At 57.9% G+C, this 14,794-nt stretch overlaps 1 protein-coding gene across 7 annotated transcripts in view; it reads left to right on the top strand.

The window, feature by feature from the left end:
* BAIAP2 (BAR/IMD domain containing adaptor protein 2) overlaps positions 1-14,794 on the top strand; it is a 41,566-nt gene that overhangs the window by 20,943 nt on the left and 5,829 nt on the right. For 3 of the 7 annotated variants that reach the window (XM_027725358.2, XM_027725354.2, XM_027725357.2), the window contains exons 7-13: positions 8,792-8,944; positions 10,351-10,578; positions 11,194-11,395; positions 11,872-12,073; positions 12,161-12,229; positions 12,465-12,627; positions 14,321-14,355. In XM_027725358.2, coding sequence (XP_027581159.2) covers positions 8,792-8,944; positions 10,351-10,578; positions 11,194-11,395; positions 11,872-12,073; positions 12,161-12,229; positions 12,465-12,627; positions 14,321-14,355 — 1,052 coding nt within the window. Of the gene's footprint in view, positions 1-8,403; positions 8,633-8,791; positions 8,945-10,350; positions 10,579-11,193; positions 11,396-11,871; positions 12,074-12,160; positions 12,230-12,464; positions 12,628-12,850; positions 12,950-14,320; positions 14,356-14,794 lie in introns of those variants that run through there. The other 4 variants (XM_039390247.1, XM_027725359.2, XM_027725351.2 and 1 more) reach the window with 3 other exon arrangements.

The raw sequence follows: 14,794 nt of genomic DNA on the forward strand, positions 1-14,794 counted from the left end.
AGTCTGTTTCTTCAGGTGCCACGGGCAGTGACATGTCAGTGATCCCTGTTTGCTGAAGGGGATCTGAACGTCAGTGGCACTTTGCTCGTGGGGGTGAATTTAATGTCATTTAGTGGCATTTAGCCACCAGCAGAGAGTTACGGGGAGGGCTGTGCTGGGAAAGTGACGTTCCTAACTGCACTGAAATTTGGGAAACAGTGGTGTGAATCAGAACAAGCACTGGAGGAGGAAAGCGTACCCACCATTGTCGCTTGGGGTGTGGGTCCTGTGTGGAGCCACAGAACTGGAAGGTGCTGAGGCAGCACAGTGGGCTGGAATGGGGCTGGAAGGGGCTGGAATGGGGCTGGAAGGGGCTGGAATGGGGCTGGAAGGGGCTGGAAGGTGGGGCTGGAAGGGGCTGGAATGGGGCTGGAAGGGGCTGAGGTGGCACAGCCAGCTGGAAGGTGCTGGAGTGGGGCTGGAAGGTGCTGGCACAACATAGGTCTGTGTCCAACCCGGTGAGGGGGGGTCTGGTGTGTTCTCCAGAGCTGAGCAGCTCAAACCACTTCTGAGCATGGTGACTCCACAAGCCCTGGCTCCGAAATTCCTGCTGAGCGAGAAAAGCCCTGTCAGGCACCGAGCTCAGCGTGGGGGACACGGGGATCAAACCTCTGTTACCCTCCACTTGCTGGTGGGGCCAACAGAACAAAAGCGTTGCCAGAGCCAGCCCTCTCCTGCCAAACCCACAGGGATCCCCATCCCACACCCGGAGGAGGAGGAGGAGGAGGAGGAGGAGGAGGAGGAGGAGGAGGAGGAGGGAATCCATCACGGGCTGGGCTGTGTGCAGCTGGAGAGGAGGGGTGGGCTGAGCCTCCCGCTGTGATGTGGCAGGGATGGGATAGTCCTGTTAGCACAGCTCTTTGGGCAGGGAAACAGGATCAGGCACTCATTCCCTTTAATCTTCCAGCAGTAAGTATTTAGGAAGCGCTTATCTCTGAAAAAGCCTTATGATGGCTTTTGAGCTTAGAGAACTATGAGACCCTTCCAACTCAGAATATTCTGTGATTTTTGTGACTGCCCAGCTGTGCACGGCGGGGGTTTGCTTTGCTTTAGATCAAAATACAAAGTTAAAATTGCTGGATTCAGACAAGAGGGCAGTCCCCCTCTGCTCTCCACTGCCTGCAGAGCTGGTGTTTCCTTAACAGAAAAAGAGAGTGTTTTGGGCCACCCTTGATGCTGCTCTTACCTTTGCTTGGGCATCAGAGAGCAGAGGGATTGCAGCAAGGGGGGTCCAGAGGGCACTGGCCCGAGGAGGGAGCCTTGTGTGGGGCTTTGTGGAGTTGGAACTGGGCTCTGAGTGGATCAGGAGCATCTGCAAAACTTTGTTGGGCTTTGCTCCACAAGTCTTTCTCAGGCTGGTTAAAGCAGAGCCCCAGGCAGCTCCCCCTCTGCGTGGTGCTCAGTCTGTTGGGCTGGCCTGAAGCCACCCCTGTGGCCACTTGCCAAACCCCTGGTGTCGTCCTCAAAGCTGCTGGAGGCACCTTGTGATGCTTTTGGGATGCTGATGGCTGCACCACAGACGGATCAGCCACGGCTGGATGGAGCTCTCCTGGTGGGCTGGGGCTGGTTACTTGTCTCGTCGTGGGAGAAGCTGCTGTTGATGGAAACGTCCTGGTAGCTGCATCAGTCACCTCCTTCAGTACAGCAATAACATCTTGCTCTTCTGAGGGCTCATGCACATAAGCTGCTCCAGCAGCCGGGAGTCTGATGCTCTGTCATCATCTTTCTTCATATTTAATGCTCCAGGAAGCAGAATTGCTCCTTTCTGCCTCTTCACCACTTGTTGAGTGACCACATCCTGTCATTGCCTGGCAGCGAGACGGGTGGGTGAGACACGTGTGGGGGAGCAGCAGTGGCAGTGCTGTCCTGCAGGGAGCTCCAGGGCCTGGTTTATGTAACATCCCTCAAGGTGAGAGGAGATTTGGGGCCATCCAGGCTCTGCTTTACTGAGTGGCAGAGAACACCCCTTGTCTGGGCTGGGACACCAGTGTGGCTCTGGTTCCACATTCTGCTGGATCAATCACAGAGCCAAGTGAAACAGCCCAAATGTCTCCCCTCTTACTCTTTAATTCAGATTTTCCCCCTTTATAAAGAAATAAGTGCTGAAGTTCAGCAGGGACTGCACATAACGAATTATCTCATGGCTGGTGAGCAGTAGCTTTGGAGCAGGGAGGTTGAGGAGGTGTGATGCTCAGGGACACTTGCAGGGGGCTTCTCCTGAGCCGCCCCAACCCCTCATTGCATGGGGAGAACTGATCCAGGCTTGCCTGCAGGTCCCACACCATCCAGCCCCTCCCTTGCGCTGATTTTTGGAGTTTCATAGATGAGGACGAGTGTTGCAGCATTAAATGGCTGAGGAGTTAAAACACCTCGTGGTTTGCAGTGCAGACAGCTCACGTAGCTCTAAAGCAGCTCCAAGTGCCATTAGGCTGCAGGAGTGATTTTCCAGCTCCACAGCCCTGTCTGCCGTGGTGGGGAGCGATGCTGTGGTTGTGGGTTGCTGCTGCTGAGCGTTGCGTTAAGCCGGGCTTTTGTTCCTCGTGAATCAGTGCCGAGCTGCTGCTCCACACGAGGGCTGAGGGCTGAGGCAGCGCCTGCCTCGCATGGCTCATCTTCCTCCAGGAGTGACTGAGATGGGGCTTTGACCTGTGCTGGAAACCGGGAGAACAAACCAATTCCATTCACTTCACGTGTTTGATGAAGAAGAATGAAAACAATATTAAGATTAAACAGTCACCGAAGAAGCTCAAGTGCTGTAATTTCATTAAAGGCTGGTTTGTGATCAAGCCATGAAATCAAGGTCATGATGGGTTTGGGACCTGGATTGAATCAGCAGCTCAGCAATGAAGTTATGTTGGTTCAAATTATTTATCAAATCTTATTAGTGCTGTGAGCAATTGGATTTCTGCACTGTCCTGAGACAAACTGGCTGTAATTCAGCCTAAACAGCAAAGCTGAGGCCGGGTGTTTGTGGTGAAAAGCTGTACCTGACCTGGGTGACAGGGGGTGACCCTGGGTGGGCTGTGGGGACTGAGCTCAGCCTCTGCCCAGATCTCTCTTTTGCCCACACCTTTCCTTGCTCCTGTGGGAATATTTTAAGCATTAAATACTACTGTACCAAATAACTGGGGGGGTTTATAAACTTCTGTCATTGAAACCTCATTTGGATATTCCCATCAGGAGAAGTAATTTTAGGTGTAGGTCAGGAAGCTCTAACTGACACAAAGTTTGCACAAACCAGGTTATGAGGTTTATGTGAAAGTCAAATGGAGAAGGACTCTGAAAGCTCTGCAGCTCCAGGTGATTCTCTGCAGGTTGGATTAGGATTTAGGCTGAGGGAGGACGTGCCCAAACTCAGCAAGAGAAGAGAAGGCTCTGAGGAAACCTCAGAACCCCTTCAGTGCCTAAAGGGGCTCCAAGAGAGCTGGAGAGGGACTTGGGACAAGGGCCTGGAGTGACAGGACAAGGGGGAATGGCCTCCCACAGCCAGAGGGCAGGGATAGATGGGATACTGGGGAGAAATTCTTCCCTGTGAGGTTGGTGAGAGGCCCTGGCACAGGTTGCCCAGAGAAGCTGTGGCTGCCCCATCCCTGGAAGTGTTCCCTGGAAGTGCCTGTGCAGCTCAGGGCTGTGTCTGATGAGCATTTTGGTACCAAACCTTGTGCCCGGAGCTGCTGCTCGGGGGTGTCCCTGTGTCGAGGGAAGGTTTTAAGCAGCTGCTGGTGAAGCCCCCGCAGAGCCGGCTGGAGCCAGCGCTTCCCTGCTGCTCTGCTCTCTGAATTTTATGTAATGTCACATGTGTGCGTGGCTGGTGCTGAGCAGGAGCAGGGAAGGGATGTGGCTGGTGCCCAGCGAGCAGATGTGTGAGACAGGGACCGTAACGAGGGGAGACAGGGAGTGTAACGAGGGGAGACAGCCCTTCTCGGGGGAGGGAGGCTGGCTGGTGTCCTTGGAGCACAGGGACTCTTGGGGTTGGCTCCCCAGGATCCGCTCTGCGTTCCACATCACCTTGGATAACCATCAGCAGTGTCCGGGCGCAGGCTGTGGCTGGAGCTGGAGCTGGAGCAGGGAGGCAGCCGGGCAGCACGTCAGGGGCAGTGTGTGGAGATGTGCCTGGGCAGGGCAAGGGGAGGTTGTCCTCTCCCTGGCAAAGGTGCAGGGCTCCAGGGTGCCCATGTGGTTCTGGGGGGTCTGCCAACTTCCATGCAAGGAGCAATTTCTGGGAATGAGGGAAAGCTGTCGGGGCTGAGCATCCCTGGCTGCTGGTTCTCCTCACCTTGGCTCTATGCCATGGGAGGGTTTCGACTCGTTTGCCTTGAGACTGTTCCCCAGCTTAGATGCTCTTGCCCTGCTAATCAGCCTAACTTCTTTTTTATTTTATCCCATTACTTTCTAGCTATTCTCCCTCGTGGTTCCTTAAATAAATCCTCCCTTCTCTCCGTGTTTACTCCTTCCAGGTATTTCAGCCTGCTGCATTGATCCAGCACAGCTGAGAGTCCTCTTGCTTCCCTGACCTTTTCTTTGTCTTTTTCCACTGCTCTGTGCCACTGGTCCTGAGCAATCCCTCCTTAGGGTCACCAGCTGCAGCTGGTGCAGTGGCACAGTCCCTTCCCTGCTCTGCATCCCTCTTGGTTCAGGATAGAAGCACATCCACCATGTGTTCCCCTTGGATTTCAGGCCTCAAAACTCAGCATTGTGGTGTCCTGGCAGCCCGAACTGTGGTGTGCTGGTGACCCCAAGGCAGCTTCTTCCTGCTTGTTCCTGGGTCCAGTCCTTCTCTCAGCCTGATCAGTGCCAGATGCACCCGATCACCAAGAGGGGTCTGTAGTGATGATTGCTGTGGTGGGGCTCAGCGTTGCCCTTGGCTCACATTCCCAACCAGTTTGCACGTTCCTGGCTGGGATGGAACAGTTTGAACTAATTTCCCAGGGAGGACGTGGTTGTCAAAGGCTCGGCAGGAGCGCGGTGACGATGGTGCTGCTCTACCTGCCCTGACAGCAGCGTGTGCTTGAAAGGAACTCGGGTCTTGACACTTCCCAGCTGCTCTTTGATCTTCACACCCCTGGATGTGTCGCTGTGGCGTTGGGAAGGTGTCAGCAGCACACTGGGGCTGTGTGTGCCCTGCCTTTCCGTGCCGGGGCCGACAGCGGCCGCTCGAGCTGGGGCTTGGCAGCAACTTGTTCCCTTCCCACCTTCTCACGTTCCTAATTCTCTGTCTGACCGTGGGAGTGACCTGGTTGGGCTGCAGGGTGGAGGTTGCCCAGCGTGGCCAAGCGTCGCTCGTGTGCCCGGGCACTGGGGGGGGGTCCCTGGCTGAGCCCCCACGGCTGGGGGTCCACCCCAGCACCAGGCAGGGGCCCTGGCTCTGCCAGACCTGTGTTGTGGCAGCTTCTTGTACCAGAGCCTCTGCCCGACCCCGCCACGTGCTGACATTGCTAATTAGGTCAGCGGCTCCCGTGAATTGGAAGTGGATGCGGGAGGCAGGGGGGGGGACGGGGGAGTTATTTGAGGCCTCTCCAACCTAGAAACCCAGAAAAGATTTTCTGGGGCTGTTGGGTGGCTCCAGTGTTTGCTCTGGCCTTGGGCACAGCCATGACCACTGCTGTGGCTGGTTCTCTGCCTGCTCAGGTCATAAATTGGGAGTTTTTCCTCCTTTAAGCTGGGAATTCTATTTAGACAATGCCTAAAATGTGAATTTGAAGCTGACAACCTAAATCAAGGTCTCAATTTGCAATCCAGCACTCGAGTGGTCGGGGGGTTCTTGGAGAGGCTGCTGCAGAGCCTGAGTGCACCAAGGCTGGGGTGAAGCACCTTCCCCCAGCCCTTACAGGGGGTATCATGTCATGCCAAGCTGAGAAAGGTGTTTGGCTCCCAAGGACTGTACTCCTGAGGTTTTTACACTGTGCTTTGTGTGTTACTTTTTTCCTGTGCATCTGTGTGTTACTTTTTCCCTGTGCATCTGTGTGTTACTTTTTCCCTGTGCATCTGGCACATCTAGCAGGGTTTTTATTTAAATTTGCCTTTCTAGGCATTATCTGAAAGCTCACTGTCATTTCGAGCAAACCCAAACTGAAAAGCACCTCGTGAACAAGGAGCGTCGCTCGCCATTTTGTGATGGAATAACGTGTAAAAATCAAGGCTCTGGGTAAATCAATGGCACACGGAGCATATTTACATAAAGTATATAAAGCTCTGAGTACTAAGTTTAGAGCGTGGGCTCTGTGCTCGCGAAGCGGCGTGTTCCGACTGGCTGAGCCGTTGAGACAAGCCTTTCCTCAGCTGAGGAATCAGCAGGATCCTTGCAAAACCAGCCTGCAAGCAGGGGTGTAAATAAGGCTTGTACCTGCATATTTAAATCATGGTTAGAACTGAAGCTCTCACGTTGCTGAGATAAGGGTTTCTCCCTGTGTTGTGGTGTGTTTGGGCTGGAGCTGTGCCCGCCCGCCGTGCTGGGGCATGGCAGTGGCTGACCTGGGGATGGTGATCCTACAGGGAACCGTGGCGGGATGCTCCTTGTGCTGCTGAACCAAATTAGCTGGAGCTGGACTCATTTCAGTCCTCACCTTCTCGTTCTCAATGGCCCAGTTAGTAAATTAGGCAGGATGAGTTTTGGGGGTCGGGGTCTGTGTGTGCTCCCACGCTCCTGCTATTTCAGGTGCTGTCAGGGTTGTGCTGTGCTGCCTTCCAGAAATGGGGCTCTGCAGGAGTGGGAGCATTGTCCTGGTGCTTCCCCTGGGACAGAAGCTTTCTGGGGAGTTGTGTGTGGGGATAGCAATGCTCGATCCATCCCAGGTGTAGCAGAGCTGCCATAGAGGAGCTGGGGCACCAGACCATGGGGGAGCCGGGGGCTCTCCGGGCCGGCACTGGGATCATCCATCCCCCTGGCTCCTATCACCACTGCCGTGCTGACGCCTCTGGGCTCTGTCCCTGTGCTGTTCCCGGCTAATAATACCCGGGAGGAGGCGGCGTGCTGCTGTCCCAAGCCCACAGCAGGAGCGATGCCTTCCCCGAGCACATCCTCCCACGACCGCCTGCTCCCGCCCCCGGCGTGTCCGGGGTTGCTGCCGCCTCCTCCCCGTGCCCTGCCGGCCCCGGCGCCGCTGTGCCGGCACAGCCCGGCTGCCACCAGCCTTCCATACCTTTGCTTGGGGCTGACGCCAAAACCTCCACCGCTTCCACTTCTGCGCCCGGTGGCATCAGCTCAGTTCTCTTCACTTATTTCTGTTCCTGACCGTGGGCATTTGCACTGGATTTTCTAATTTTGGGGGGTGAAAACCTCTCCTTGAAACAGGGTTGTTGGTTGCAAATTGGTTTTTAACCCATTTCCCCCACCTGTGTTGGTGCTTGTGGGGAGACCTAAAACCTGCTTGGTCTGCCACGAGCCGTGCACAGGGTTTGCTGCTGGGGGGATGCTCAGAGCAGAGTGGGAACAGGACCAGGTCCAGCCCCAAAATAATACCCCTTTGAAGTCTGGGATGTCACTGAATCTCGTTGCTTTTGTTGGTTTGCTCCATTTTATGTCTGCTAATAAATATTGTAGCATGCTAAAAATAACTGATAACCGTGAAGAAAGCAGCAAAGCTGCTTTGGGCCCTGAATTTCCAGTTTGATTCCTGTCTTGGAGAAGTTCGGGCTGCCTGAAGTAGGTCCAGCCCTGCCTGGGCTGGGGGTGGTTGTGGCTTTCCAGCTTGGTGCTGCTATCCCAGGGAAGAGCTGGTGACAAGGAGGTGTCACGGGGCAGGACAGTGATGGGTGGGTGACAGATGCTGCTCTCCTGGTGCCACATCACAGGTGGGAGCTCTCTGCAGTGGAGCTGGGGGCATCCAAAGGAATGGAGGGAGGAGAAAGTGGGCAGGTTGGGGAGCTGGGGACACCTCGTGTGCTCCGTGCTCAGGGGTACTGGTGGTGCTCTGCAGTCCCTGGAGTCCCCTGTGTTCCCCCAGCCCCGTGTGCCAGCGCTGGCACAGCTTGGTGTGGCATAGCCGTGCTGGCACCCGGCACGCAGGGAGAGCAGGAGCCAGTGGAGGAGCCTCTGGCTGCCACATTTGTGGAATCTCTGCCTGGCACTGGCAGGGCCACAGCGTCTGCCAGGCCTGGGGTGCCGCCCCTGGGAACAGCCACCCCAGCAGTCCTCACCATGGGGTCCTGTGCCAGCGTGTGGCACTGCCCTGGCACTGTCCTTGCGTCCCAGTGGCTGACTGGCTAACACAGATTGAAGACACTGGTGGTAGTTTTAGCATCGCTGCTGGTTGTGTGTGTTGGAGGGGCCCACGTGCCATCCCGCTGCAGCCCCCCCTCCCCGGCGCACAGCCCTGCCCATCCGGCCATGGACACCGGCAGGGATTGGGTGCAGGCAGCGGCAGCAGGGGAGGTGCCGGGGGCGTTCAGCCCAGGCCGGAGCCGCGGCGGTTTGTGCGCTGGCAGGGACGAGCCGGGGGCTGCGGGGGCCGCTGCCAGGGCCGGGCCACCGGGGCAGCCCCCCCGGCCCCCGCAGGCGCCTCCGAGCCCGGGTGGTGAGCGGGCGGCCGCGGGTACAGCTCGTCCCGGCAGCCCACGAGCTGAGTCAGCGCCTCTGCGTGGGGGGCTCCGATGAGTAAGGGCGGGTTGGAGGGGCTGTGCAGGCACATGTGTGCCTGTCCTGTGCTGGGGGGGCTCCCTGCCTGCTGCCCCCACCGCTGGCCCCTCTCCGAGGATGCTGCAGCACCCCCTGCCCTACGCTCAGTGCTGACGGCAGCTCCTCTCCCTGTTCTAGTACATCGAAGCCATCAGCAACAAGCAAGGGGAGCTGGAAAACTACGTCTCTGATGGCTACAAGACAGCTCTGACGGAAGAGAGGAGACGGTTCTGCTTCCTGGTGGAGAAGCAGTGCGCGGTGGCCAAGAGTGCCATCACCTACCACGCCAAGGTGAGTCGCACCCACCGGAGCCGGTCCCGGCTGCCCGTCACCGGGGGGATGCTCCCGTCTCAAGCTACTGCCTGTGGAACAGCCTGATATTCCAAAAGGCAAAACTGGTGGGGCTCCTGCAGCTCAAGGGACAGAGGGGGATGCCCCAGCAGGAACAGCTACCCCTAATCCCTCTTGCCTGTGGCAGCCCCACATCCCTCTTGCCCGTGTTGATATGACATCCCATATTGGCCCAGAGCAGAATCCATCCGGATGAGGGCTGGGAACGCTGGTGCTGCTCCTGCAGCCTCGTGCTCCTGTTCTGGTTGTTCCCCAGCACCACCCTCCGTGGCTCACAGCAGCCATCTGTCACTGCCACGCTTGGCTCCGGGAGCAGGAGCGGGAGTTGGGATTAGTCAGCGCTGTCCTCGCGCTGTGCCGCGGGATGGATCCACGCCTGGCATGGCGAGCGCAGTGCGGGAGGGAAAAACATCCCCCCAGGGCTGGGGGTCAGCAGGCACGAGCCAAAAACTTGTTGCTGCAGCAGCACGTGGAGGGTGATTTTGCAGGAGGGACTTTGCAGGTGGCTTGTCCAGAGTGTGGTGGGTGTCCAGCTAAAAACTCCATCCCACTGTTGCCTGCAGCTCCTGGAGGGTCCCAAGGCTGGAGCTGCTGGGACAGACATACTGGGGAAATGTGCTGGGACTTCGAAATTAACTTAATGGGGTTTTGATACACGGGGACCAAGTTGTCTCCAGGTGAAGTCAGGCAGAAGTGTAGGGTCACCCTCTGCTGTAGTGGGGGAGTGACCTCAGGGGGTTTTGGACATCTTCCCCCTCAGAGTCACACGATGGGATGCTCGCACATCCTGGGAGAATAAGGGCAAGTTTAGCTCCATCTTTTTTCCCCCCTTGGCTTGGAGTGTGGCAGCAGGTGGCTGCTGGTCCTTCCACGGGCAGGGAGCAGCGGAGTCTGGATGCAGTGAGGGGAGCTGGAGGCTGTCAGGGCTGAGCACCCAAAAGATGCTGCTCATCCCTCGGGATGTGGGGCCAGCACGGAGCATGGGCTGTGCCCTGCCAAGCCTTTGGGCAGGCTTTATTCCTCTGTTCCACACAGAGCCCAGTGCCCTGCCCAGCTCCCTGCAGCCCGCAGATGCTGCACACAGGATGCCTCAGAATAAGTCAGGGAGATGGATTACCTTTTCCTTCCCTCCTTCCCATTTTTCATGACACTGCCCTGACTCAGCTGCCATCAGAGCCTGGAAGCAGGACATCCCTGTGTGTTACCATACCCATGCCACGCACAGAGCTGTTGATCAATCCCGGATCAGCTCAGCCATGGATCCATGTGGAGCTGCCCAGGGAACAGGACAGAGCTGGGGCATTTTTCCATACCCTGTGCCCTCACACCTTGTTTTCCTCTTGCAGGGGAAGGAGATGCTGACACAGAAGCTGCCGCTGTGGCAGCAATCCTGCTCGGATCCCAACAAGATCCCGGACCGCGCCATACAGCTGATGCAGCAGATGGCTGCCAGCAGCAATGGCACCATTATGCCCAGCCCTCTGTCCACATCCAAGTCCAACCTCATCATCTCTGACCCCATCCCTGGTGCCAAACCTCTCCCTGTCCCCCCGGAGCTGGCACCTTTTGTAGGAGTAAGTATCTCCGTGGTGGAAGCTGTGCTGCCCTTCTGAGCAAAGCCGGAGGGACGAGCCCGGGCTGGTGTCACCGCTGTCCTCGGCAAGTGGCCTTTGGATGGGCTGTCACTGATCCACAGGGACGGGCAGTTCCATGCATGTACCATCCTGGGATGTGGGAAGGAGCCTGGCATGGGAACAGGCAGCCTGTCCCATCCCATCCCACCGGGGTTACTGAACTGTGGAGGGACAGGGGCTCCTGGGGGTGGTTTGGGGAACCCACAAGCTGGACTTGTCTGGCCGGGCTGGTCCCCGTTAGGCTGGTCCCAGAGCTGTGGAACTGAACCCAGGTACCCCAGTAACTGTGGGAGAAAGCCCCTGAAGTGACCCCTTTGGAAGAGGGTCTCCCCCGTGATGTGGGGTCACGAGCCGAGCAGCAGAGCTCAGGAGGTGCAAGGCAGCTCAGAGCAGTAAAATACCGCAGAGGTGACCCCACTGCTCCCCTCCGAGCAGTGTGTTCTGGCTGGGGAACTAAACCAAACAGGCTGAAGCTCCGATCTACCCCCTCCCCTGAGCTGTGCTGGGATGCCTAACGAGGACATTCCCCTGTTCCCCTCCCCTCCTCTCTCGTAGCGCATGTCGGCGCAGGAGGCCATGCCGGTGATGAACGGAGTCTCAGGCCCAGACAGCGACGGGTACAACCACTGGTCTGAGATGAAGCCAGCACAGCCCAAATCTTTATCTCCTCCCCAGCCTCAGAAGCAGCTGAGTGACTCTTACTCCAACACACTCCCAGTTCGCAAAAACGTGCCACCGAAAAACAGCTACGCCTCAGGTGAGGCCCTGTCCTCCCCTCGGGGGGCTGCTGGGGGGGCCTGGGTCTGCCTGTGCCAGCTGATGCTCAAGGAGAGGTCGGCAGGGACCACCTGCAGCCACGGTGGGGACGGTTATTGGGGATGCTGGTGGTGACGGGGCAGTGGCCAACAGCACCCCCTTGGTGTCAAGGGCTGCCCGTCCCTCTTGACCTGGGGCTTAGGAAGTGATGGAGCTGGGCTCTGCCGTGGGGATGGATTCACAGGGTTTCCAGGAGGAAAATCTTGTGGAATCTGGCGCAGGGAGGCTTCTCCCTTTGCTGCAGCTGATGGGTGATGCCGAGAGTCTGAACCTGTTTGTGCAGGGGGAAGGTGTGAGTCACACTGAAGGCTTTGTTGGCACCTGGGACAAACAAGGAAGGGTAGGGGCCTGTCCTGTGCCTGGGTATGGCCAGGGGGTCAAGGGCTTGGGGCACTCACTGGTCTCTGTCCCCTGCAGCTGAAAACAAGACACTGCCACGCTCCAGCTCCATGGCTGCCGGGCTCGAGAGGAACGGCAGGACGAGGGTTCAGGCCATTTTCTCTCACGCTGCTGGGGACAACAGCACCCTCCTGAGCTTCAAGGAGGGCGACCTCATCACGCTGCTGGTCCCAGAGGCCCGGGACGGCTGGCACTACGGAGAGAGCGAGAAAACCAAAATGTGAGTGTGGGGGCTGTCCTTGAAAGTAGCCTCATCTGGATACTCCATGGATAAACCTTTGGATTCACTCCTGCCTTTGCTTTTCAGGAGGGGCTGGTTTCCTTTCTCCTACACACGGGTCCTCGACAACGATGGCAGCGAGCGGGTCCACACCAGGTAGGAGCATTGTGCCAGGGGCTCCCTGTGCCACTTCCAGGATGGCCTTGTGGACTTGGGATGAGGGTTAGGAATTATTTAAGAATTCTTGTTAGAAATAACTCCCAGCACAGGCAGGTGGTCACTGGCCTGGGTTGACTTTTGCCGTGGGGTCCTGCCATGGGTGGGCGAGTGACCTGGGGGTCTCTGCACGGCGTGGGCTGGTGCTGATGCCTCTGCTCTGGATCCCCCTCAGCCTGCAGCAAGGGAAGAGCAGCAGCACCGGCAACCTCCTGGACAAGGACGACATCGCCATCCCGCCCCCCGACTACGGCATGGCCTCCCAGGCCTTCCCGGCGCAGGGCGGCAGCACCTTCAAGCAGCGGCCGTACAGCGTGGCCGTGCCCGCCTTCTCCCAGGTGAGCCCGCGCCGCCGGGGCTGCTCCCACGCCGGGGGACGTTTTAGGAATGGGGGATGCTGGAGCAAATCCCTGGGCATGGTCCCTGGCCGTGGTGGCTGGGGGTCTGCGGCTTCCCCGTTCCGCCTGGGCGGGATGTGCGGGAGCGTGTTCCCGGTCCTGGCGTGGTCGGATGCGTGGGGGTGCCGGAGGGCGGCTCTCCAACCTCTGTTCGTTGTTTTAGGACTACCTAATGCCCTATGGGTGTGCAATTAAAGACTATTCCAGTGGCCTCTGCCAAGCACCCTCCGCTCACTACAAGCCTTACACTAGGTCGACAGCTGTAAGTCCAACGCACGCAATGTTTCCCTTGGGATTTACGGCAGTTTGGCTGGTTTTTGCCTGGTGACCCACGTGCTTTGCCTGAGGCCCTGCTCCTACCTCCCCCCCTCTCCTGGGGAGAAGGGACGAGGGCTGCAGGGAGGCAGCAGGAGAGTAGAGCTGTGGATGAGGGGGAACGGGCAAGGCACAGGGGGCAATGGCACAAAACAGCCCCGTAAACCCCCAAAGGACAACACTTGCTGACTCCATGGGAGTCTCCCACCAGAAACAGGCTGCTCACAGGCAGCTGGAAGCGTTTTCTCTGGCACGTGCCAATTCAAGCCGGTGACAGTCCCACGGTGGGGCTGGGGCAGACCCCAACCAGGGCTCTGGAAGGTGTCTAAAGAGAACTCAGGGCTTCTCAGATAACAAGCTGGGGAGGATGCACGTGTAGATGGGATCAGCCTAAGCCAGGAGCCACTGGTGTAGTGGAACTGTCCCACCAAATGAGCATATGAGATGAGCCACATTGGCATCACATGCCAGCAGGTGGGGAGAGCATGAGGAGGGGGAGAGGTGGCCACTCAGCACCCAATCCTTCAGCAGGGTGCTCTAGCTGGGATCTGCTCCTCTCTGCAGGGAGTGGGGTGGAAGGACAGCCCCACTTCTTACTGTTTGCTGGGTTTTCCCAGCAAGATTTGCTGCTGGAAGTGGGTTTTGTTACTGGGAGCATTCCTGGGACAGTGGGAAGTTGGGTCTCTGATCCCTGGTGTGTGGCCAGTTCAGAGGTCAGTGACTCTTTCCTGCAGTGGTCCTGTGTTTGTAATGGGGAGCAGAGCTGCTCCATGACCATATCCCACGACAGGCCCTCACTCAGGAGGGATGTCCTTAAGGGATGTTCTCCAAGCTCAGTCCCCATCTACCCCTCAGTCCTTCCCCACTGCAAAGCCCGTCCAGCACCGGCTGAAGGAGAAAATGGTCCAAAACCCTGTGGGTTTCTGGTGGGAGTTAATACAGACAAACCCTCTTTCCACAGAACATTTCACTGGTCTCTCAAACTTGTTCAGTCCTCTTCCAAGTGTTTGGCATCTCGGAAGCAGATCGAGCTCAGTTTCACAGAAGGGCTGGGCAGGGCAGAGCAGGGCTCTCCCAGCTGTCTTTTTCCTGTGTCTGGTCAGATAAATTCTGCAGAGAGTGGTGCAACTTCACTCCCTGCTGTCTGAATTTCACTCCAGCCATCTCCATCTCTCCCTTTCCTCTCCAAATGCATCGGCTCTCGGCCCTGCCATCCCTGGGTCCTGATGCACTTTGGTCTGTTCATGACCCTCTGGTGGCACCTGAACAGGCACAGCCCACATCCCCCCTCACTGTGCTTCCTCCCTCCTCTCTGCAGGGTCTCGATGACTACGGGACGAGGTCCGTCAGCAGGTAAGATGTCACCTTCCTGTCACATTCCCTGTGAACTGTTGGTGTTGGCTGTGGGTGAAGCCGTGGTGCCGTGTCCCCATGGGGGTCCCTGCACAGGCTCCCCGGGGCACTGGCAGTGGCTGGGATGGGGCCAGCGGTGGGGGACACAGTGCAGGTGTCATCTGTGAGCACGGAGGGACCTGGGGAGGGCAGGTCCCAGGGCCAGCCCTGGTGTCCCCAGCCTTGTGCTCCTCCAGAGAGTCCCGTCTCCCCGACCTGCTCCAGGCTTGCCCCTGGATAGCGAGGCCATGGAGAGCACACGCTCTCAGGGTCTTTCCCTGGCACCTTCCCCGTCCCCTCTGCCTTGGTGCTGCCCCGTCTCGCTCTCGGGGTTGAGCCCACAGCCGTGGCTGGGGAGGAGCTCTCCGTGGCGGGTCCTGTGTGGGAGCTGGGCTCCCGG

This window comes from Pipra filicauda, unplaced genomic scaffold (genome assembly GCF_003945595.2).
Source record: "Pipra filicauda isolate LSUMZ 115617 unplaced genomic scaffold, ASM394559v2 scaffold80_size11013439_pilon, whole genome shotgun sequence".
Lineage (NCBI taxonomy): Eukaryota > Metazoa > Chordata > Aves > Passeriformes > Pipridae > Pipra > Pipra filicauda.